Source organism: Pempheris klunzingeri, chromosome 17 (genome assembly GCF_042242105.1).
Source record: "Pempheris klunzingeri isolate RE-2024b chromosome 17, fPemKlu1.hap1, whole genome shotgun sequence".
NCBI lineage: Eukaryota > Metazoa > Chordata > Actinopteri > Acropomatiformes > Pempheridae > Pempheris > Pempheris klunzingeri.
This window is the reverse complement of record NC_092028.1, coordinates 9460203-9485595: the sequence shown is the minus strand read 5'-3', so window position 1 is coordinate 9485595 and position 25393 is coordinate 9460203. Positions and strand designations below refer to the sequence as shown.

Genomic DNA, 25393 nt, shown 5'->3' with positions numbered 1-25393 from the left:
GCTGAGAGGATAGCAGCAAAGCAACGGCAAAAATGAACCACCTCATTGCCCAGTTGCAATCTTGTCCAATTTACTCTTCTGATTTTGTGCAATAAAGGCTGAATACCCTTGCTCTGTCCTCTGCTCTACTAGAGGGCAACATTTCCCTCTGCTTCACACAGAGATACCCTCTGGTCCTCGGCTTCTTCTTTCCACCTCTGCCTCCCTCCCATGTACACACACCAATTCATGCACACAAATTGCACTCTCTGCAAGCGCAGCACTCACACACTCTGTATGTATCTCTGGCAGCAGTGATGGGAGACCAGCAGGGACGCATGACTTATTCAGCCATGTAGCTTCCATACTTCACTGCCACCATTTTTGTTTTACATCACTCTGCTGCAGCCACAGATAGCAGGCGGGCAGGAGGAAGCAGCTCAGCAGCACGTACCACGTGTTCAGCAAGCGAGTGCGTATGCCGCCCTTCCCCCTTTACCTCCATCACACTGAGTAATATACCGGCAAAAGAACACATGCTCTCTGCATTCTAATTACATGCTGCTCCTGTATGTGAACACAGAAGCACCTATATGGCGGACACACAGCATGCTCTACTGTCCTGGTGGCCATTTTGCATGCCGTATACAAGTCCACAATTATCTATGCATAACTGGACACAAATCATCTTTGCCAAAAGCCAAAAACTGATACACATTCATGCTCACAAGCTGGCACAAACTGGTAGCATAAATCAAAGCACACATAGACATGATGTTCAAACAACCCGTAATGATTTCTAACCTCTCCATTTGCACACTAATCAGGCTCAAATGTTTCCTGTCAGAAGCTCTATGTAGTGGGCAATCAGTCACACACACACACACACACACACACACACACACACACACACACACAGCTTTAGTTGATATACACACTTCAGTACATATTGCAGAAACAATATATTACCATTGACGCATTGAAGCTTCAACACACTCACTGACCTGTTGCTGTTTCAGGAGGCAGGTGAAATGCAGTGTGTGAGTGAAATGCGGTGACAGTTACACTCACCTATACAGAAAAGGCTTTCTCACAACAACAAATCTTTTTTTTTAAATATTTATGAACGTTCAAAGTGTGGTGGTTAGCACTGTTGCCTCACAGCAAGAAGGTTACAGGTTCGAATCCACTGGCCAGCAGGTTTGTGGTTTGAGACTTGAACCTTTCTGTGTGGAGTTTACATGTTCTCCCTGTGCTGGCGTGGGTTCTCTCCGGGTACTCCGGCTTCCTCCCACAGTCCAAATACATGCAGGTTAGGTTAATTTGTTACTTTAACCCTCCAGAGTCTTGGGGTAAAATGGCCGTTTTTTACTACTTTTCATCTTACCTTTGTGTTTCCCATTAAAACTGTTTAGCTTGCCTTTCTTTGTGTTTGTGTCTTTGACGCCGACGGGCGGTCCGTGACTCTGAAGAGTTAAACTGCCCACAGATGAGAGTGTGAGCTTGAGTGGTTGTCTGTCTCTATGTGTCAGCCCTGTGATTGACTGGCAACCAGTCCAGGGTGTACCCCACCTCTCGCCCAATGTCAGCTGTGATTGGCTCCAGCCCTCCTGTGACCCTTACGGATAAGTGGTGTAGGCAGTGGATGGATGGATGGATGATTGTTCAAACCAGTCAAAAGTCCATTGCAAAAAAACAGCCTGACAAAAGATGAGCTATGATAAAGAGTCACAAGCAGCAACAATTAAAATAACAAATTTAATTTTGCTAAAACCTCTTGCTGAACCGGAGGGACAAAACACTTGTGTGTGGCCTTAAATTAGATTGATGTCACTTAGTGAGTCTGCATTTGCTCTGCACTTTATTTGTCTGACGACTGGAACCTGCGGCAAATGGAATTAAATCAATTGAGCCTTAGAGTAAATTGAGAGAACCACTGTGGGTGTGTATGTGTGTGCACATGTGCGTAACAGCAACAGGGGAAGCAGGGTGTGTCTGTTGAGCTCTCAGGCCTGAGTTAAGGATTGAGTGAGGTAGCAAAAGGGCAAAATCTAATTAAAGCGAAAATTCATGGCCTTGTCAAAGCACATGGCATATACAAATGTTGACATGCACACACACACATTTATACAGATTTAACAAAGTATGCCTACAAGGGTGCATGGTGCTGTCAGATGAGCCTATCATCAGTAATGGTTATTCCTCTCCCGTGGGGATTCATATGTAGGTCTACTGCAGCTAAATCTTTCTCTGAGCTATACCTCCACTGTGTGAAACACATTTTACTGATTCAATCCTATCTTAACCTGGTTAAAATATTAGCTGTGGCTAGTTTTTAGCTCAGCCTTTTGACAAGCTTAATAGTCTTTTTATTTAAAATCCCATAGAGTCACTTGATGAGTGCTCTATGGGTAAATGTAAGGCTGTATGGGAGCACGAGATAGGCATCAGCTTTACTGATAAGGGGTGGAAAGAGGCTATTGATAGATCCCATACAAACTCTTCTTGTACCCGACTGGAACTCATTCAGTTCAAGGTTTCACACGGTGTTCACTTGTCTGAAGCCCGGCGGCTGTCTGAAATATATCCAGAGGCAGAAAGTAGGTGTCATACATGTCATGTGTCTTCATAACTAAAATTAGGAAGTCCACTTGTATTGCCGCATTTTGTGTCCCTCACCACTTCAAAACAAATATGAAAAACTATACTTACACAGTAAAATATCTGTCAACTTGAAAAACAAGGATCTCTTAATAACATAAAAAAACAAGTACTTTTTATGTTTATTCAAAACTACAGTAGAAGCACTTGTGATTCCTGTAACTACTGTAATGCTGGCAAATGGCTAAAGATGAAAGATGGGCTAGTGACTATCGATTATTTACAGTACATTTACACTGGGCATTAGAAACGCAAACACTAGCAAGTGTTAAGTATAAACTACTCAAAAAGTCAATAATTACTCACTGTTACCAACAGTTGAATTAACAGCAGGCCAGGAATGGATTACACCATGGCCAAACGGCCAGTGTCATGGATGCTCTGGAGTGTGGTCGTAATGCCCGTCTAAAATTAACTACCCACACGGCCAATTAGAGGTGACATAGATAAAGACATAAAAACAAACATTGTGTGTCTCCGTTATCAAGCCTTCTCTGTGATGAGTAGCAAATTTTCTTCCTCTCCAGCCAATATGTGGGTAATGTTAACGATAACATAAATATTTACAGCTAACACACTAGCAAATAAACCACATTTAGTGTGTATCATTGCCATTAAAGGAGGCAGAGGAATAGCTAAACATAAGACACACTAAGCAAGAGAGATCAGAAGAGAGAGAGAGAGGAAGCCATCGCTGATTACTACGCTAAAATAACTACTAGCAGCTCTGAATAGCTGATAAACAACCATGGGATTAGCAAGAAAGTCGCCAGAAGAGGCTAATCAGCCTCTGTGGTTCTACCAGTGACAGAAATGCTGGCAACCAGGAATGAGACAATATGATTAATGCAGCAGGCAGACTGCTGTATTTTATAGATTTTTTAGCCTCTGATTAAATTATATAGAAATTCTATTGATGTTATCGTTTATGTTAAGATACTTAATTTTTTTACATGTAATGTTTTTACCTTTTTCACACATCGCAAATGTCTTCCAAGTGTTTTTTGTATACCTATTTTAACAATGATTTCTTATTGTCCATGTTATACTGTTTTGTCTTGGTACAATGTAACATCACTTATTGTGCTTATGCCATTGGTTTTGGCCTTGGTACCCTACATTTTAGCCATGGTGGCTTGATAAATTTGGCCAGAAAGCCTTGCCCTAAAAATTACTACATTCCATGCCTGTTACACTGTGGTGTGGACCCATGAAGATGCTTGCTGATCTTAACTCCTGTTGATAATGTTCAACAGTGTTTGCTGATTTTGCTGGGTGGTATTTCATATTCAAAGAAGAGCCCCACAGGACCCTGGGTGAACATGATGAAGATAATGAATGAAATCACCATGATAGTTGATAAACACACAATGAGCATTCTGTACTGCAGTGGCGATTATCAACATGCCCTTGTGTAATACTTTTTAATTAGATGTTTGCACATCAACCATTGAATAAAGCTGTAATCTGAGCGTAATCTCCACAACCCAACTGCTACCCGTGGCACGTGGAATGTGGAGGGGGGAGGGGGCCTAAGGGATCTTCATGTGAAACACCTTGGTGTCAGCTGGAAGCAAGTGGCTGAAAACTGAAGTGCGTATGTCATGCTAGTCTATTGGTAATAAATAATAAAATAGGGGAACATGCCAAAAAGAAAACCATATATGAGATGGCATTTTTGGCTTTTTGTACATGTATACTGCGTACATAACACTCAGTAGGGTCAGCTTTCTAAGGTCAAAACCAACTTATATATTTGATATATTTAAACAATATGCTGGTGATATCTTTGGTAATTATTAAATCTTCATATAATACAAAAATATAAACAAATATCCCTGAAATTTGGTTTTGGCTTGTCAGAGGTCTCAGACTGACAATCTATGTAATGGAGACATGACACACAAACTTATTTTTGGCATTTCTGTATTATCATTTATTGTTATTTATATATCTGCCTTAAGCTGAGATCGGCCTCAGCTGTGGAAGGAGTGATGGATTCTGCTCTCCCAGTGTAATTTATAGATTTGGGGAGCACCCTTCAACAGCAGGGTTTCTCACCAAATACAACTGTTTTGTATTTGTACCTGTATGAAGGGTTATCATTTAATATGAAATCTGTATGTAAACCTGTGCAGTATGGAGAGCTTCATTTTCATTGTACTGCTATAGTAGGTCTGTCTTAAAGGAGCTGAACACTTTGGGAAATACACTCATTGGCTTTCTTAGTAAGATCAGAACACAGATATATTCTCATGTCTGTGCGGTAAATGTGAAGCTACAGCCAGCAGCTGGTTAACTTAGCTTAGCATAAAGACTGGAAACAGAGGACAAAGCTAGCCTGGAGCTTTCCAAAGGGAACAAAATCTGTCTGTCAGCAGATCTAAAGCTCATTGAACATGCTGTATTTCGTTTGAACCTCCCAGTAAATTGGCAAATTGTCATTATTACGTTTCCAGTCTCTAAGTTAAGGCAACCAGCTGCAGGCTGTAGCTTCATATTTACCGTACAGACAGAATAGTGATGTCAATCCTCTCATTCTACTGTTATAAAGCAAATAAACTATTAAACTGTCCTGAAGCAGTGTCTTGGGAATGGCTATAGTGTATAAATGTTTTCCCAGTTTCTGTATTTTGTCTTGAAAAGTTTGCTACAAATGGTCCAATATGTTTGACGCAAGTGTTTCTGACTGAACAATGTGTCTACACATACCAACATACCAAAGTGGTGACACATCATACCATGAACTATGGTGACTTAACAGTAAGGAAGAAAGAAGCCATTGCTTGAACAAACAAACAAACAAACAAACAAGTAGAGGCAGTGGGATAAGACCCCGTCGAAAGAACAAGGCTTTCCCAAAGGCTCTGTCTGATCATGATCATCGCCGTCTCAGACAAAGGCCTCCTTCAGCCTCCACTCCTGGTCTATCGCCAAGTCACCTCAGGACCCAACACCACGCACACTGTGTGACTCAGGTGAGTAACACATGTTGATCTGATTGCACACAAACAGACACTCACAACATATGCTAGTATACACAAGGCACAACGCAGACCAGCTCTGTAGGAACAAAAACATTAAGAGCATTCTCTTGTTCTCAGTTAATTCTTCCAACTGGCCCTCCTCCTCCTCTCTAATCCCCTCTCCCTCCCAAAACTTGTTTTATTAATAATGCTGCTGTATAAAGCTTGCTCTGGTGAAACCCTGCAAGGCACTCCTCTAAGGCTTGTTCTGACATTGGCTCATTGCTGGCCTACTTACACCCGGCCCTTCCAAGCCTCTATGTGGGGGATCATTGTCCCTCATTCCTCCAGGGTGTTTTTTCTTAAACAGGGTCTTTCTTTGAACCTGTAGCCAAGTGAAGCCTTTTGAACCAACTGGCTCTCACTTGGCACTGAGGAGCTTTATAATACTCAACTTATTCTCTGCAAATCTTATCTATTTGGCAATTTATTCAGATATGCTGATGTTCTGGAGCAAATTTGCTGATTTTCTAGCAAATCGTTGGAAATGCTTTTAATAAAAGGAGCCCACTTAACCCCAGTTTTGCCTGGAGGATGTCTGAGAGGAGGACCAATTATAGACAGCTGCATGTGCTTTCTACAGACACGTGTGCTCATACATGCACACACTCCAGCAAGGGTGAGGCTTCAGTTCTACACAGATTTCACACCTACCTGGTTGTCTTGGAAACAGGGGGCTTGGGTGAGGCAGCAGAGCTCGGCTTGGTGGGAGTTGCAGAAGCAGGTTTGGGAGCTGGAGGAGAGGAATTGAGAATCATGTTACGACAGTAAGAGCAGTATTATACAGTATAGTGTAATACATGTAGTATAAAGCAGCAGATATCAAGGATATAGGTCAGGCAGATGCATCTTTCATACAGTGTGTCATACGGATCTAGGGCAAATGCATTTCTGGATTAGCAGCAGCCACTCTGGCATGTCTAATATGTGTGCTGAATCCATATCATGTGCGTCCATCTGCATGTCATCACATTACAATGAACACTCCTCATTAGAGCTGGAGCTGTGAAAATATTTCATGCTAGACTTACTGTCTAGCATTCATTGTCTTCAAACATCTTACATTCTGAATTTTTTGTTTTGTGATGACATTTTCACCAACCTGGGGGCTTTTTAGCTGCAGCGGTGGTGTTGGTTTTGACACCGTTAGCAGTTGTAGACAGTGTCTTCTTGGCTGCTGTTGTTCCGGTCATTGGTTTTGCGCCATTGGTGGCAGTACTGGCCCCTGTGGCTTTCTTCTCACCTACTTTGCTCTTGGAGGCCAGGGCTCCGGTCGTGCCCGTTGGTTTTTTCAGGGGAGCTGTGGTCGGAGTGCTCTTTTTGACTGCAGCAGGTGGGGTCTTCTTAGCCACTCCATTGGTCTGGGGCTTAGACTCGCCATTTGAGAGGCGGCTCTGGGATGTGTTGGGCCGTGAGCCAGATGTAGTCTTGGTTGGGTTAGTGGTGCCAGGTTTTGTCTTGGCCGTGGCCTTGTTGGTAGTCTTGGCTTTGGAGTCCTCTGAGGTCTTCTTGCTGGTCTTTGCAGCTGGAGTTTCCTTGGCCTTGTCTGGCTGGGGTTCCACCAGGCCCATCTCTCCTACAGGCTGCTGCAGCATCTCCTCCTCCACTGGACTGGCTCCCTGGTTGGGATCCTGTCCCACAGCTGGTGCTGCCTCATTTACTGGATTGGATTCCAATGTTTCCATTGGCTCCAGCGCTGCCGTGACAACCCCATCCGGCTTCATCTCCCCTTGAGTGGTAGTGGTCCGTCTCGGCTAGGCAGAGTTGACTCAGATCTCACAGGATATCCACAGGTCTACAGGCTTTCTGGAGACAGCAAGGTCTGGTCTGGAGAGAGACAGAATAATACGACACAGTTATTCAACAACAAGACCAGACATGACAAGCAGTTTGCCATCTCTATCAGTAGACAGAGCACCAGGAATGCTGTTAATCTTAAAAAGTCAGATAAAGCGATGTCATATTTTTTGCAAGCATATTGTAGTCAGCAGGCAAACTGACTGTAGGACAGAAATAGGACAGAATGTGCCATAATACTGTATAGAAGATTGAACTGCTACATTAACTGAGGAAAAGCATATCTAGGACAATGTAACTCACGAGCATATGCCAAAATAAGGCATTGCAGCTTCATAAGATGTTTTGAGGGAAACCTCAGGACATGCAGAGCAACACATTCTGTATGTCTGGGACCACAGAAGGAGGGGTAGAGGATATGTCTGCTGCAGAAACAACACAATCTACAAATAGCTTTCATTAATTTCAATGCCAGCTGCAGTGCAGTGGCAAATGTTTCCCTCTGCGATACTAAAAAGCTCAGTGACACACTTGGCCAGCATAGCTGCGACGTGTTGGCTGCTTTTTTCCTTGGTACAAAATGGCATCAGAGTCACTAGTGTGGAAGACTAGTTTTCTAGGATAGTACACTTAAAAGGGAGCACATAAAGCCTTAGCACACAGGTTTCACACAAACACACACACACGTACGCATAGAATATGCCACCTGTAATATTGTTGAGGCGCGCAACGTTTTAACCTGCACATGGATGAGAAAAGCTAAGAAAGCCTGCTTCACATCATTAAGCTAACATAGTTATAAAAAGAAAAGTAGGGTGAGGAGGGAAAAAGGCATGGCTGTATGTGCTAAGTGGGCCAAGGCATATACAAAAAACCCAAAGAGAGGCAGTTTGACTCATGGGTCACACACAGAGCCTACAGACACATCTGTAACTGAGGACAGAAAGTGGGACGTGAAGCATATGAGGCCTGATAAAGGGCAACCATCTGTAATACATGCCAACACACATTGCCTGCATCAATATTAGACAATTGTCTCTTTTTTGTTTCTTCAACTACTTTCAAATGGAAGGATGAGAGGAAGAGGATAGGTTTTTACACGTTTGAATAATGCAGAGAGGAAAACGGGGTTACAGGAAACTGGCTCGTCAAGGTTTACAAACAGGGTGAGGAGCCGGCTGTGCAGGAGGCTAAGTGGGGGGACAAACTCTGAGGCAACACAGAGGCCAGCCCAGAGGAAGAGGCTTGGCCTGTGGAGCATGGGAACAGAGAGAGAAGGTGGGGGAGAGAGAGAGAGAGAGAGAGAGAGAAAGAGAGAGAGAGAAAGAAAATAAGATGTGAGCTCACTATTGGCTGATGTTTGCTGGTCCTACTCTAAAATCCAGACATTACTAGTCATCCTAGTTTCCACTGACCTAAACTTGTATGCACTCACTCACTGTCCTATTTCTAGAAGAGGACAGACATCATCTTTATGCCGCAAGCTTCCTGGAAACAATTCCCGCACACTCTTCCACGTCTTTCTTTCCCTCTTCCGTCATCCTTCCCTCATCCTCTAAATCTCACATGTCAAAAGGCCTTCATTCATTCTTCACTGATCCTCCCTTTCTCCTCACCACTTTCTCCTCCTCGATTCCTTTCCTCCCCAACCACTACCGCTCTCCTTCCATTCCTCTGTTCTCTGTTTGCCTTTGCACAGATGGCCCGAGCAGCTGAGCAGTGCCAGAGGGGGAGAGAGAGAAAGAAAAAAAATATCCATGTATCCCAAACAACATATCAGAAGAGATACATGCAGCTAGTGCAACAGGCCGCCACCCAAAACAACCGAAGAGGCGGAGAGGGAGAGGACGGGTAGCTGTGAGAGGCCATTCCTGCCGCACCCTTGGGTCACAAGGGGTTTTTTAAATGCCAGTGAGGCTGCAAAATGTGGACAGTTGGCTTAATTATGTCACTAACCACAACCAGCTACAGCTTTAGGAGAGGGAGAGTGGGCACTGGTGTGAGTAGGGAAGGGGAGACAGAGACAGTGAGTCTGAGCCACCTGTGGTTCAGACTTTCATTTAGCTCACTTAACTCTCAGGCATCTGAAGAAGCAGAAAATCTGTTTGCTAAGCCCCACTCCTCTTAGTTACTGTGAAGCTTTCTGTTCTATCTGTACTGAAACAATGGAGTCAAAGGCAGGTTCTCCTTACTAACCACCATTGATTTTACCAGCTGAAATAACAACTGTTAGTCAGCTTACAAGCTATGATTGGACAGTTGCTGCTTTAGCATTTTAGCATATTCATTCTTAGTCTCCTGTGCTAGTACCGCCCAGACTGAAGAGAAATATAGCTACCATAACTGTGACCGAATTCACCAAGAGGCTCTTTTTCAGACTTTGGCGTTCCCAGAGTAGTCTAAAGTATCTGGCCAGACTGTTCATTTCAATGCTCTACTCCAAAGTGCATTACACTGCTTGTGTGTGTGTGTGTTTGAGACAGATAAATCCTGGTTGCATGGCCACAGCCAGAGGAACATTTCTCTTTCTCTTGCAAGCTTCTAGACAGTTGTGAGATTGCACTTCTCTCTCTGGTGCTATTGCTCACTCACCCAGCCCTACGTCATTAGGACCATCAGTCAGTGGTAAGCATAAACAGGCTAGAAACCAGAGCAGGAGTACACATTTTATTACATTCTCCACAGAAACTAGAGGCGGGGCGTCTGGGTTAAGACGCATCGCGACACTTTCACTATTTCAGCAGCCAGATAAATAAAAATGACGGTTAAGAATTCATGTTTAGTTACCTGCCAAAGTGGATTTCCCACCCGGCACTTGCCCCTTAACAGTTACCGTTTTATATAGTGTCTTCCTTACCAATTTCATACTGATTAAACTGTTGGGCTTCAGTAGTAGTGGCCACCATGAAGAAATCTGAGCTTTTATATTTTCATATACATACATACATACACATATATATATACACACACACACACACACATATACATACATATATACATACATATATATAATATATATATACACATACATATATATATAATATATATATATATACACACACACACACACACACACATACATATATATACACACACATACACACACATATACATATATATATACACATACATATATATATACACACACACACACACACACACACACACACATACATATCTATATCTATCTATCTATACACACACACACACATACATATACACACACACACACACACATACATATACATATATACATTTAGCCCTAATTACTGCTGCACTCCCTACTGACACATCTTCAGCCCATTAATGCTATTACAGGTTTTCATTAAACCTAATTAGAGTTATTCACTCTCACTCAGTCTGACTGAGTGAGCTCTTGCTACAAAGGAACACATGTGGTGAGAGTTAAACATTACAAGTTGGCCTATTCAGAAGCTGTCAATGCTTAAAATGCTAACGTTACTAAACCCTGTAAAGCAGAACCATAGATTCTAAGAAGTGGTTACAAAAGTTGAATTCATCAGTAATTGTTCTATTTTTTTCTTTTTACTGGGCACTTTTGCTTCATATCCATACAATTAAAGACATTTGAGCCACAGAGCTGTGAAGCACCACTGTAGTTTTCCCCATTATCGCCTAAGCAGCTTCACTAAAGCAACTGGGGATTAAATGTTTTGCTGGTTCATTGGCACCAACTACAGCTGCTGATAGTGGATTTACATTACTCATAGGGGGTTACAATTGGCTTACATTACCATACGTTACATTACATAATGCTACAGTGGGTTTAAATTACTCAAGTCCTCTCTCCAATCATAATATGTAAGACAGACCGGGGGGGACCAATTCAGGCTTAAGTCCATGCCTTTAATCTGTAGTTTATCAATTTGATATGAATACATTTAAAGGGCAGAATAAAGTGTGTCATTTACACCATCGTTTCCAAGGTAAACCAGCTGTCTTAGGCTACTTAGGCTTTCCTCCAAGAACAAAGGGAAAACTCAGATTGGCTCCGGGAAATCCTCTCTAACACCATCTTTGGTCCTGCCAAAGTTACAATCTAGGCTGTAAAACACATGCTGGCATTTTTAACCCATAAGGGACGGAGTGTATTCAATGACCTGATACATAATGGCTTGTTGTTGAATTAGCTCACATTTCCAGCAGCAGATTCCAGACCAATGGTTCCGTCAGCTACATTTGGTCCATTTCAAAACATTTAGGAACAGTGCACCAATGGAAATATTTAGAACATAAAATGGCTTAAACAGAAGTTCTGGCCATGCGACCTAAGACCAAGCAGCCGATCAGCTGTTCTGACCTCCTGTGGCCTGAGTGACATAAAAATGCAAACAAAGGATCTGTAGGAGAATAAGTAGTTCAAAAGGCAGCAAATGAATCCTTGGTTTTCAGCTAAAACAATAGCTGGACCTAGAACAAAGTAGCATGGAGGGTGAGTGGGAGTCTTGTGCTGGTGCCTACACTGTAAAAATCTGAATGTAGTTGACTATGCAAACATGTGTGTGTTGGCCTTCAATGTGTCCAAATCATATGGTTGTAGCATCCAAGCAGCATCCCACTCCAAATTCCCTGCAAGCCTCAATGATGAGCTACACAGTCACTGAGAACAAAGGAAACCCACACAAACACCACAGGCAGTGGTCACAGCACAGGATCAAGAAAGACCTGCAAAGGATTCATCTCTCACACACACACACACACACACACACACACACACACACACACACACACACACACACACACACACACACACACACACACACACACACACACACACACACACACACACACACACACGATCAGCAAGGTCTTGTCCATTCACTTAAATGCACTTTTATAGACTGCCTAATAATAATATAGCTTCTGTTTCTACAAGCTTTTAAGACATTTACATATATACATCCAGTATGTCCATGCAATATATACTCCAATAGTGGATGTTTTATTTGTGTATTGGTGTGTTTGTGTTATTAAAGGGATTTGTATTTTAAGACATTCTGTAGGGTTTGCTTTAAAGCAAATGCTGTCTAGTTTATTACTGCTGTTGTTGTTGTTGTGATTATTCTATCACAATTTGCCTCAAGCAGATGATGGGCAAGGTGAGCTCATCCTCAGAGGCATCATCCCTTCCTAATATCCACACTGGGACAACAAATTGTGTGTGTGTTCACACTTGTGTGGAGGATCCCTGACACACAACAGTGTTTCAGCCTATACTGTCAATAACTGGAAGGCATCCAGCTCCGCTGAGGGACCTAAGCTTTTCTAGCTGTCTAGACACAAACATGCCGTTCTTGAATAATCAGGTCATCAGCATATTTTAACAGAAAACTGGTACTTTGACCCCCTTTTTGCATGAAGTACAATCTACTACTGTGTGTGTGTCTAGGGGGGTACAAATGCATCAAACATGTCTGTTTAGAATACAACAGGAGGTTACACTTAAGGAAATGCTCACAGGAAAATAGCACAATTCTGAACATTTACAAGAAAGACAATCCAAAAGGGTAGCTGTGGTTCATTATGCAGATTAAAATTAAGATGCTGTAGAGTGGGTTATTGAGCTAAATGGTATGTTAATGTCAAATCTGCTCTTGGGCCGTGGTGTGTATTAATGTCTAATCAGAAACAAAAGACCAAATCAAAGTGCCCCCGCTCATTCCCTCAGTTTAGCCAACCAGCCATCCAAGGCCATGTAAGAATCACTGTGGTAGAAAGTGGGGTCTGCTTTCACAATACACAACTGTGTATACACACACACACACACACACACACACACATATGCATTCTGTGAGCCTTCTTCTATCCCCGGGGCCTACTCTAAATAGTAGTCAAAGAGAGGGATTGTGGGGGAAGGAGGCAGTGGTGGTGGGGGTGGGGTGGCGAAGACGGTAGAAAAGATGCAAAAAGAAAGTGAGCTTTTGTGGCCGACGTAACCCTCCAATAATGCTGACATGAACCCGTGTGAGCTTGATAGAATTACCGAAAACATAACTAATACCTCCATAAGAGGATAGAGGGATAGAGCAAAGACGTCAGCAGTGAGGGGAAAGGAAGTAGCTGGTTCAGGTTTGGTTTTTGGAGGCATTTTTAACGAGCATTCAGTGGCTTCTGAACCTGTAATTGACATGCTTTTATCTACACAAGCAGCACACAGAAAACACTGACCTGCTGTGTTTGCTCTTTGACACTGCTAATAAACCGTTCTCTTTCCTCTGACACAGGTAGGGTACGATTTATAAAGCACATCTCATGATGTAAAATCACAAAAGTCACTGGTTTAACAGTCTTTGCTTAATATTGTACATAGATAGCACATCAGTCTAACCTTTCAGTTTTTCCTTCTTTCTTACTTTCCTTTTTTTCCACATAAAATAGCACAACAACTCCAAACTTGTCTCTTCAAGGAGCACAGCTCTGTAAGATTTAAGTAGCACTGCTTCAATAATTTACTGGTTTCTTGCTTACGGCACCACTGCATACGGGCAAGTGGCCTCAGATTTGACGCAGTTTTTCTTGTGTCTGTGACCAAAAAGTAAAATAAAAAATAAGATAGTATGTGAGTATGTTTTTAGTGTTTAATTTAGTTTTGTGTGTATCACTCCTCCTCTTTGCAAGGGGGAGAATGTCAGATTCAAGACGCCACATGCTGGCATGGGGCCCAAGATTGTCCATTCAGCCTACTCTAAATCACAACAGTAGTCTTAGTCAACTCTCCACTCCATTTAGAGCTACTTAGACCCATGGCTTCCTTAGCATAATTGAATCTGTAAAACTGACAATTGTGCCATCAACAGAAAATGCATTCTTTTCCTGTCAAAAATTTATTTTAAGTTTAGTCCTACTCTAGACTAACAACAGGTTGATAAATTGATTAATCAACCAAAAGAAAATTCATCTGCAACTATTCTGATAATGGATTAATCATTCAGTCACTTTTCAGGCAAAATGCCACACAGGTTTGGTTCGAGTTTCTCCGATTTGAGGATTTGATGGTGTTCTCTGTTTTGCTTTATTGTAATGTGACAAAACATGTTCACTATTTTCTGTCATTTCAGAGACAAAACAATTGATCTAATAATTATAAATTTCAGAATAATTTGAATATTAACCAGGTTTGGAAGTGGCTATGTGGCGTAGCTTAAAATTGCACTCTTAGTACTTTGTAAGATTCTTAATACACAAAAACAGCAACTAGAAGGTTTGAAAGCTAAGACCATGATAACACAACTAATGAACAGCGTTGAGGAAGATGGCTAGCACAGAACCATAAGTGCAAATACATTAGTACTACAGTGGACAGGCAGGGAGAGAGATCCATCTTTATGTGAACGATGTGCAGCAAAGATGCCCCACCGCTAATGTTTCATTTACTCTCAGCCAGATCTTGGCAGAACACCAGCGACAGACTAACAGTGGCGAAAGCTACCATCCTTCATAGGAGTGCACTGTCTGAACAGGTAGAGCACAAGAAATACAACTGTTTCCACAGTCAATGAAGCAGTTTGTATTAGACTATAAAAAGTCAAATAAAACTATTCTGCCTATAGCGTAAGCTTTCTCTTTAGGACTCATCATTGTAAAGGAGTTATGTAACAGCAGTTCAGGATCACAGCAAAGCCTTTCAAAGCCAGTTCTACCTACCATCACTGCAAGCACACTCTCTCTCTCTTTCTATCTCTGTCACTTAGTGGGATGGTTTCTCTGCATGTCACTACCTCTTCTTCAGCTTCAACACATATCCTTACGGCTCACTGCTGATCTCCAGAGGACACTGAAGCTTCTAAGGGTCATCCATGAGATGAGAGGCTGATTTTTACCAAACTGATAAGGCAGTGCACAGGGCCGGAGGCAGAGAAATGAGAGGTGTTATGTGGGAGTTGGATGAGGGGCACTGAACGTACATGACACCCTGTTAAATCCAGCTGGGGGTTAGCAGTGCTGCCACTGCCTCCATCGACTTCATGCTAATCACAGCTCGCACATTCCCCAAACACCCCCGACCTGAGGTCAGGAAACCGCCCTCTGTCCTGCACACAAATAAACTCCAAACAAAGGCTGCTGCTCTGCATGGCATTCCCCACAGACTGTGGGAGGGCTGAAAGAGCAGGGGAGAGGGAGTGAGGACGCAACCAAAAGGTGGGGGGGGCAGAATGTAGGTTTCCATCAAAATGTTGTGCAAAGAACAAATGGCAAAAATCTGGCAAATTATGCAACCATGTGTCTTGTCCCACACTGTGACTGTTGCAGGTTTTGTTTTGTTTTAGCTTTTCCGTAACCTCAAGGTAGATTTTTGTAATTATTCTCTGCATGTTTGAGGGAAACAAATTTATAATTTACTCTGCATTTTAACTACAGTTACGTTTAAATCAATCCCGCAAATAAGAAATTATGATCAAAATGATTATCGTGCTGTTAATGGAAGATTAATTTTTAAAAAATCAAAAAGCTCCATAAACCTCTGCTACATTAATTCACTACCAACTTAAAACTATGTTTTGTATGAGGCTGATTTATTACATATAGTGCAGCTTTTGCATCTTCACTATAAAGGGCCCTGTGATTTATTACCTTAGCTTTGTGTTCTACTCTAGCATCTTTTTAGGAAAATATCAACTGTATCAACTCACTGAGATTCAAAGGTTTCTCCCTGCAAAACAAGCAGAAGAGGTGAAATACTTTAGTCCAGCCCTGAGCATAGTCTGCAAGTCTTCCCTTCAGGCTTCACACAGAACCATCAACCTCCACCAATAAGATAAGGGCAACCTCTATGTTGCCTTGGGGGCAAAACCAGGAGAAAAGGCACAATTTGCTGCTGCTCATTGATTGCTGTCAGTACACAATAATATCTTCGAGAAAGAGAACAATGATTTTTAGAGGCAATCAACATAAAACAATAGGAATGAGGGGGACAAAATATATTAATATATAATAATATATAACAATAATATAATAATAATAATAATAATAATATATTTTTTCAAATGCCACGCCTATCCCCAGCAGAAACAACACCCTTGTCATCATTTACCAAACAATGGGTTTTAATCAGACATTTGTGCATTTCCTGTTTGTTCATATGACAAGTTAACATTTTTTATATTTTCATGATATATTATGGTTTTACTGATTTCATCTTTTCAGATGATTCAGAATCAACACACATAAAAACAGGTGGATGTAAATGTACTTTGGGATGAAAAGTTAAAGAAAAGGCAGTGAAGGAAAACAGGGCCACTGATGCCTTAGTTCTCCAAACCTTTTGCACACAAAGGTGCCAATACAAATAAACCAACCACTCTCCCACCCTGCTGATTGTCAGGTAAACTAATGTTGTACAGTACCGTCATTCCAATTGATTTCCAGTGGGTCAATGGGCGGCTGGGATGCTCAATAAGACAACCTGAGCCAGAACAAAGGCCCTCGCTGAGAGGAAGGAACAAGTCTTTTTCTGTCTCCTTGTTTACTTGGCGGCTGGTGTGTGTGAGAAAGAGCAGCAGATTGTGTGACAGACACCTGGATCACAGAAACATGTGATCAGAAAGGCTGGCACTAATCCTAAGGACTCTTTGGACACAAGATTTTACAAAGTCCTCATTCTAAGGCTATTCTATTCTATTCTATATGAACTCAACTCAAATTAAGGGATTACACGCCTATATGAAAACATTTCTGTTAATCACATTTCTCATTGTAACAAAACCATGTAACAAATCAGCAAATAGGCGAGAACGACTGTCGCAAATGATACAGAATGCCCATGCCCATCACAGTTTAGGGCTGTACATTGAATGTGTTCACACCACCCCCCTCCTTCCTACAAACACCAAACAAACTGATGCACACAACGCACACATACAAACACTCAAACCCTGTCATTCCCATGGTGTGTCCGGGCTGAGAGAAACCCGGCCCCCTGGGGACGGGGAGATTAACACATGACAGAGCTTGTTAACCCTGGACAAAGAGAGATGCTAATCTTGTACAGTCGGCCTCGACTGTTCTCGAACAGTACACAGACACAGCTACAGGGACAGAGAGAGAGGGACAGACAGAAGCCCAAGAAAGACAAGAACGAGGGAGGGATATGCAGCAGTATCAGAGGCGTCAGTGTGTCCCAGAAACTAGACAATACTCTAGGGAGGCAGCGCTAGAGGATCCATCAGCCCCAAAACAATAAGGGCAGAGGCAGAGCCCGACTACAAACGAGGCCCCAACGGCGAGGGTCCTACTACAGTCTGGCTGAGCTCCACTGCCTGCAGGGACGACCAGCAGGGCAGCGCAGAGCTCAACTGTGTGGATATTGATCGCACAGGAGGAAGTGGGAGCCAGGCTAGCAGCTCCACAGATGGGAACGACACAGACAGAGACAGGCAGAGGAAGTGCATTAGTAAGGCAGGTTCCTCTGATGCTGTTAGCTCTCTCCCCTGGGAGATAAGAGAGATAGTAGTGACAAGGTTTTAGAGGAGGACACTATACAAAGAGGGGGGAGGGGGCAGAGACAGTGGGCAAGCAAGAGGGAACAGGCTAAACAAGAGAGACAGAGGACCCGAAAGAGAAGCAGCAGAGAAAACTAAGGCTAATTTGTAACTTGAAGAGCTGCTGGATCATCTCCATAATGGGCCGTCTGCCCACATACAAGCTCCTCTCTGGGGGTAAATGAGATCAGGGCAGCCCAGGACCAGCTGGTGGCTTGGATCAATGACGCCAGAGAGAACATATACAGAGATGGAGGAAGAGGGCAGAACTGAGGCATCTGGACAGGATAGCAGAAACACACCCAAGAGGCTTCTGCGTTCTCTCGAGATTTTGCACGGGGACATGGACACATGCACGCAAAGTACAAGTGACTGTGTCCATAAGAGGATTATGCCCTCCTGTTTGAAGTGGAACAAGGCACGTTCCAGATGGAATCTGATCCCTCACAGGACGGCAGGCAGGTTGGGTGGCTGACCAGATCAGCGCCTACTAACTACAGCTTTCTAAGAACATACCACACAACTGGCCTCAAAACACAACAACATCTGCCTACTGACTGCCAGAAACTCAACTGTTACCACATCCACGGCCATACAGATATACATTTAGCACTTCACAGAGAGCTGATGATGAACGTTTGTGGCAGCAAACAAAGACGTTGAGACAGGGCACAGCCAGATTTAAATGTCACCAGCAGAAATTGATATGACAGAGAATTAAATCTGCCCCTACAGCTGCTTATGGTAAAGGAAGTCTATCATTCTGTCAACACCAGTGTCTGGCACAAATGCCTATCATTCCACACGTGGTTATGGTGAGGACAGACTGGGTAGCCTCTGACATAATCTTGACCACATCAGCCACTGGGACAGAGCAAATATGCTTAAAAGTCAATGTAAAATGGGAGCTGTTGACACAAATATCTGAGCCACAGGTGGTAGAGTGAGCTCTCTGACTGACAGAGCAACCAACCTTTTTGGACTCATTTTTAACATCCCCAAGGCAGCATTACACCAAACAACCAGTCACTGCTAACACACTGTGCCATGAAAAAATTGGTCTTGAAGCCTAGCAACAGGGCTGCAAACCATGTCCATTATCCATCCTCCCACCGGAGGAATTCAGAGCGTCCAAACACAGCAAATTACTGCAGCTGCTGGCAAATACAGCCTCAGAACCACGCCACCAGTTGCCTACTGCATGCCCTGACAACTGTGACAACTTAGGCTTCTATCATGACTGGGAGCACAGACGGCAGCAAAGTTTATCTCTGCTTTATCTTCTCTGTAGTGCCCGTGGCGGTTTCCTCAAGTTGTTATCGGAAAGGAAATTCAGCCAAACATACAGTTTCTGTTAGTGTTTTGATAATCTCTAAACAAGAAGCTATTGTGCTGTTGTTGCCATGGATTAAAACAAGGCTACAGATGATGGTGGCAATTCTTAATTGTGCCAATAAGTGCAAGGGTCATGGGTTCTGGCTGAAAAAAGCTGGATGACCAGAGGCACAGGCTTGCCCTTGTGACAATTGAGAAGTTCAGAGCAAGGGGGGTTTCACTCTGAGTCACACACCCACCCACCATTAGTCCTTAGGCTAAGGTCAAGCCGACACAGAAGTCCATTAATGCGACAATCATCTCTCCTCTAAGGATGGTAGCATGTGTCGAGGGGCCAGCTGGGGGCCAAACAGGTTATTAGAATTTAAATTGCTCTAAAGTATAAGGTTATGAAAGACATTCAATGTGAACATTTTCTGTGACCACTTTTAAGCATCTTTGAGATAAAATAATAGAGGCCCATTATTATAGTGGGTCTCATTCTGTAGCTGTTTGAACGAAGATTTGGAATTATCATCAATTAATTACATTTAGGGGCAAACTGACACTTATTGTCATTATCTACTTATCTGCCAGCGATTTTCTCAATTAAATTCTGGCTCGTCTAACAGAGCGTACATGTGCTAGTGAGTGACAGGCGACAGAGTGCTAGAAAATATGCACATACTATATTCCACTCCCCAATGGAAAGCAGATTATTGTACCCACTTTTATAGATTTTTTCACAATTTAGCAGTTCCATTTATTCTAGTATAGTTTTTGAAAAATCTTCCACACACAGAATGCCGCTGGCAGTAATCCACATCCTCCTCCGACTAATCTTTTTAAGACCATCTTAAATAACTTCATAAAAACGGAGTGTGGTTTTTAATGGCAGCTAAATTTAATTTCACATGATTGCATTAGGCTGCCTGTCTGTCCCCCATTCGCCTCATCCACCGACACTGTGAGTCAGCCATTCTATCATCCAAGGCCTGCGGTGAGGGGGGGGGGCGACTAGCTGATGAGCTGATGGCTTAGCCCACCTCTGACTTAAGAGTCCCGGAGTGCCTCCAAGCCCTGTGTGGCCTTAAAAGTGCTCATATTAGTTGCCCTGGGATGCCATTTAGTCAGGATGACATCAATACCTCATGGTCGATCGCCTAACATTATTGACCAACCCATGCCCACTGTGGCCACAAAGACTGAGACAATTCATGTCGCCCTCTGTGGCACCTCAGGGGAGGAGAACAGAGTTGTGGGATCAGGATAAAGATTTTCAATGACTGCATGTTTGCAGTTTATTAAATGCTCTTGGCCAGGCTTTGGGAACTGGCAGCGTTTTCTCCTCCCCATTGTTCTACAGAGGGGAGTGTAATCTGTCTTGTTGCACTCACTCACCAAAAGGAGCCAGTGAAGGAGCAGCTTCTGGGCCCTCCAGCCTCAACTCTCACACCACAATAGCTGATCACTTTTGGGGGGGTGACATTAATCACCTCTGATTACACGCCAGCTCGAGTCTGTGCGACCATCTCCGATATATTTCAGCTTTTACACACTCTCCCTCCAAACTCTGAGGAAATCGTTGCTTTAACATGCCACAAATGCCTTGAAGTTATTCTCTCTGGTTGACATGAAAACGAAGTGGGCATATGCACAATTATAAGTGCTAAATTTCCCCCCCTCCCCTCCTTTCCTGAGGCGGCTGAAACATTTCTCAGCACACCACTTGGCCCATCTCAGAACAATGGGCATCCGCGACGGAGGATGGAGAAGGAGGGGAGATAAAGGGGGGAAAAGTTTAGTTAGATGACGAAAAGGCAGACAAAATGGTCACGCAAAGAGGGAGCATATTCTGAAATTGGGAAAAGGCATGAATTAAAAACAATTGATCTGCTTTAAATCAGCCTTACAGCTCTGTTGAGCACTTCCAGCCACCACGCAGCCTGCCACCGCCCCATCAAGCCCTTTCAACAGGAATCAAACTGACTCCTCGACAAAAAAGATGGAGTGACACTAAAACCAAACCTTTTAGACACGTTTAACTGCGTATTAAACAGAAATGTTAATTCACACAAAGAGCCACCACAATTCCGATACGCCGTTTAGTGTTAAAAATGAGGAAACAGGAGTAATAACATGCTAAGTACAGCCGGGACTATAACGTCTGGAACCGACGACAGACCTAACGTTAAATTTTAAAGAGCCGTTAATTAGCCTAATAGTAGTTAGTAAAAAAAACTAACATTAGCATGCTAGCTAGCGCTAAAACAATCTCGCCCTTACCGGTCGGTGCAGCGGCGAGCTAGCGAAAACCTCTCCAGCTACGCCCTGTGTAAGCAGCACGGCCCCCCGACTGAGTCCTCCAGTCAGAAAGAGAAGAAAGTGAGGATGAGGGTTAAAAAATAGGAGAACGGAGGAATATCGCGGCAGAGCGGAGGGAGCCGAGCCGAGCCGACGGAGGAAACTTGTGGGTCTCGAGCGCCGTTTTTCACAAGTGATGCGCGTTCACTGAAAGGAAGAAAGGAGGAGAATGACGCTCCAGTCCACACACACACACACACACACACTCACACATATATATACACACACACACACACACGATAGTAGACCGGTGAACGGATGGATGGACAGGCGGAGGAGACAGGGCTGCTGCCGCCTTCAGGTGCTGTTGGAATTATGAGACGTATAGCCACATGTGATCATTTTGAGCTCTGGTGGCAGCAAAAACGCAACAAAAAAGTGGAACCAGTCAGGTTCCCTTTCTGTTCTGTTTTTGTGATAAACCTAATATTTAGGATGAAGCTACGCTGGTTAACTTAGTCTAGCATTATGATAGGAAAAGGGGCTCTGTCTGAAAGGTAACATTATCCACCCACCAGCATCGTCACTAATTAAAACTCCAGATTTCCTTTTGTTTTGTGCAGAACTATTAACCAGATAACCAGCAACAGTGTGGTATCTTTTCACTATATCTCTAACATTTTATTGACAGTTAATCTAGTAAATTGTCAACATTATTATTATTAAAGAGTTCTCCAGCAATTTGGTGTTGCATTTCCATAAAGTTGGGGGACATGTGAGAGACAGAGTTTTTTTTTAAAATGAAGGTCAAATCATTAGAGGGGCAGATATGAAATAACCACCATGACATCAGCCTCAACCTCAGAAGTCTCCCCCCAGAGCCACAGAAAACATTTTATAGCTGTTAATAGTACAAGTAAACTGATCATAATGGGATAGTTTGGCAGAGATCCACTTTCATTGCAGATCTGTATAGATTACTTAAGCGCAGTCTGTTTTAAATGTTATGTTTCATGAACAGGAGTAACGTAGCTGGTATCTGGAGCTTTAGAAGATGTATATTTAAGATGCCATGTGCGCACTACATTAACGCACGGACTGGAGGGACAGGGTGGTAATAGAGGACCCTCAGTTCATTGGGAGTCCATAGCAGGTTGATTCCAGCCATGCCCACAGGCACTGGCATCACTAAATGTTAAATAATGTCATCAGTCAGTTACAGCTGTTTGACAAGTCTGATTTTCCACCATTGGAGGTGTCTTTGTGTGGAGTCGGGATCTGTCCTGCCAAGCTGGTCAGTTGTGGGTGTGACAAGATTGAAAATCAAATCAAAACAAATTTCAATAGAAGAACGACTGAGAACAAAACACATTTTGTTAGGCCAGACGAATGGACAAACACTGGCATCATTTGCATAATGTTAATTAAGGTTGTGTGCTACTCCCTTTATCTACACTACCAGCCCGTTCACTGGCAAGTTAATAAATGGATGCTTGTTTGGCTTATTATGTCCTTAATAACGCCTGGCACAACTTCACACTGCATAAAAAGAAGAAAAATATTTGTGGAGAGCACGAAGGCCATGTCAACTGATCACAGTGATCTGTATTTTTATTTGGCTATTTCATTCTGGGAGTCATTGCCTTGTAAAGAATACACGTGGCACAGAACAACTCCACTTGATTGCTAAAATTGCAGCAGTCAAAGTACATTTGTTTCATTTCGGTGTAAGAAAACCTGTTTTTACAAACTCAAACCTCAGAAACAGGAGGTTACTACGAGTCTTTGAAGGCAGCATTCACCACTACAGCGCGCCATGCTGAAATTGAAAGGAGTGAATAGCGAATAGCAGGAGAACCCTGCTTTCTCTAAGCGCAGCCAATCACCTCCCAGGCTGGGGGATTATTCAAATAAAGGATGATGTCACCTATTGCAAGTCACTATACTCTCTTGCCCGAGTTCCTCCCGGTTGTCTGTTGCCCTCCCTTGTAGGCCCCTGCACCCCCTTTCTCTCCTCTTCAAGCCCTTTTCTTTCTTTCTCCATGCCTCACTGCACACACACACACATACACACACTTTAACGGTGCATTACTGCTGCCCCACATGCATCAAGTTGCCTTCATTGTCCGCCCTCAATGTGACTGTTGCATCAAGAGCTTAAAATCTCTCAACACATTTCAGACCTGTTGATTGCAGAATTGTTGTTGACATGACAAATTAATCACACGCAAGTTATTTCCAAAGCAGGATGCGATATTAGAGACCTTACACAAAATGTCTTTATGTTAAAAGTCAAATTTCCTGCAAGCAACAAACCTTTAAGATGGCCAAGAGTGGACGCAGTCTTACTTGTGCACCTACCTGTGAGTGAAATTGGAAGAAACTAATCAAAACGGTGGAGCTCACCAGCAAGACATTAAGGAAGCAGATAGTGTGCCTTTCTTTTGGTTAAGTTGTGTGTTTTCTCTCAGTCACAGTTAGAGATTGAAGGGCGTTGTTTCATGGATTACGAGCTTTTGTTTCTGTGTGCCGTGCTCCTCACTAGAACGGAGCTTTTCATCAGAGACAGTCTGGGTGGGCATGCCGCCTGTCTGCCTGTCTGTCTGTCTGCTGCGCTGCTGCTCAGCTCTCGGCAGCCGCCTGCCCCTGTCTACATGAGCCAGCCTTTTGTGTGCTGCTCTGTTCTGGATGGGCTTCTTTTCATGCCGAGCCCGTGGTGCACTCCTCTCTTTCCAAGTGCTGGAGTGGGGAGATTTGGCCCGGCGTTGCTTGTTTGAGCTCAGGGTGGAGATGTATGGCATAAAGCTGACACCTACGACATACACCTCACATGCACCTGATTGCATTAAAAAAAACATACTTATCTTTCTCTGGCAGATTTCTAGAGGAACTTTAGTTTGTGTTCCTCTGAAGTGGATCATCCTATCAGTCTGGAGGGTTGCACTTCCATCATTTAGCTTCTCCTTATTACTGTTTAGTGTTATTTGCTGTTCAAAAATGCCACTTGTCTAGCTGTTGAATCATACATGACGGTCAAGTCACACCCACAGGAATGTCTGCATAATTAATCAAAATTCAAACACTTGGTCAGGCTAAATGTGGTTGAAAACATATAGTAGCCCTGTGCGTGAAAACATGATCATACAGTGTGCGTGCAGGTGTGTGTGCAAATGTATGGAAGTAGACCAGGAAAAGGGTGGGGACTCTGGGGGGTTCGATGCCTGCTGGCTTGATGCTGATGGACGTATTGGCATGGTCAACCAGGGGCAACAAAGAGAGGAAGGTGTTTTTTTCGCACAGGCGGTGGTGTGCGGCAGCGGAGACAGGAAGGGGCAGGGCTGTGTACCCCGCTGCACAGTTCCCGTGTTATTTATCTCATTGTTTTTTCCCCTCGGCCCGCAGTCCAGCTGGGGCAGCCACAGCACAAAAGGGCTGGCAGTCAGTCAAGCCCCAAAACCTGGGGTCTGCTACCTTTGACAAACTCTTACACAACACATGAGTTATTTAATCAGCAGCAGATACAGACACGCTCTCATTGTGCTTTCATGTATTCCAGCATGCACAGTCAGACTGCACAGTGCTCTGATTCTCCTGCTTGTCTAGCCAAGCCACACAAGAAAGCAGCTGGCACTGAGAGACACACCCATCACATCAGACGCAGTCGCCATCTTTTTACAGAAATATTCACTAATCAAACCACCTCTTATTGCAATTGGCATCAAAATGTATGAGAGGCGCCACCGTGCACAACACTTCACACTCTAATAACCCCCAAATCATTGCCGTTCAAATGGGGTGTGTATGAATGAGTGC

At 43.3% G+C, this 25393-nt stretch overlaps 1 protein-coding gene across 2 annotated transcripts in view; it reads right to left on the bottom strand.

Moving 5' to 3' along the window:
• prr36b (proline rich 36b) overlaps positions 1-21761 on the bottom strand; it is a 31194-nt gene extending 9433 nt beyond the window's left edge. Inside the window, exons 1-3 of one of the 2 annotated variants that reach the window (XM_070848663.1) lie at positions 21563-21761; positions 6769-7493; positions 6321-6399 (exon numbers count right to left, since the gene is read on the bottom strand). In XM_070848663.1, the coding sequence (XP_070704764.1) occupies positions 6321-6399; positions 6769-7390 (701 nt within the window). In that variant the 5' untranslated portion in view covers positions 7391-7493; positions 21563-21761. The remainder of the gene's footprint in view (positions 1-6320; positions 6400-6768; positions 7494-21562) is intronic. The other variant, XM_070848662.1, reaches the window with a different exon arrangement.
• Positions 21762-25393: the final 3632 nt, after the last annotated feature.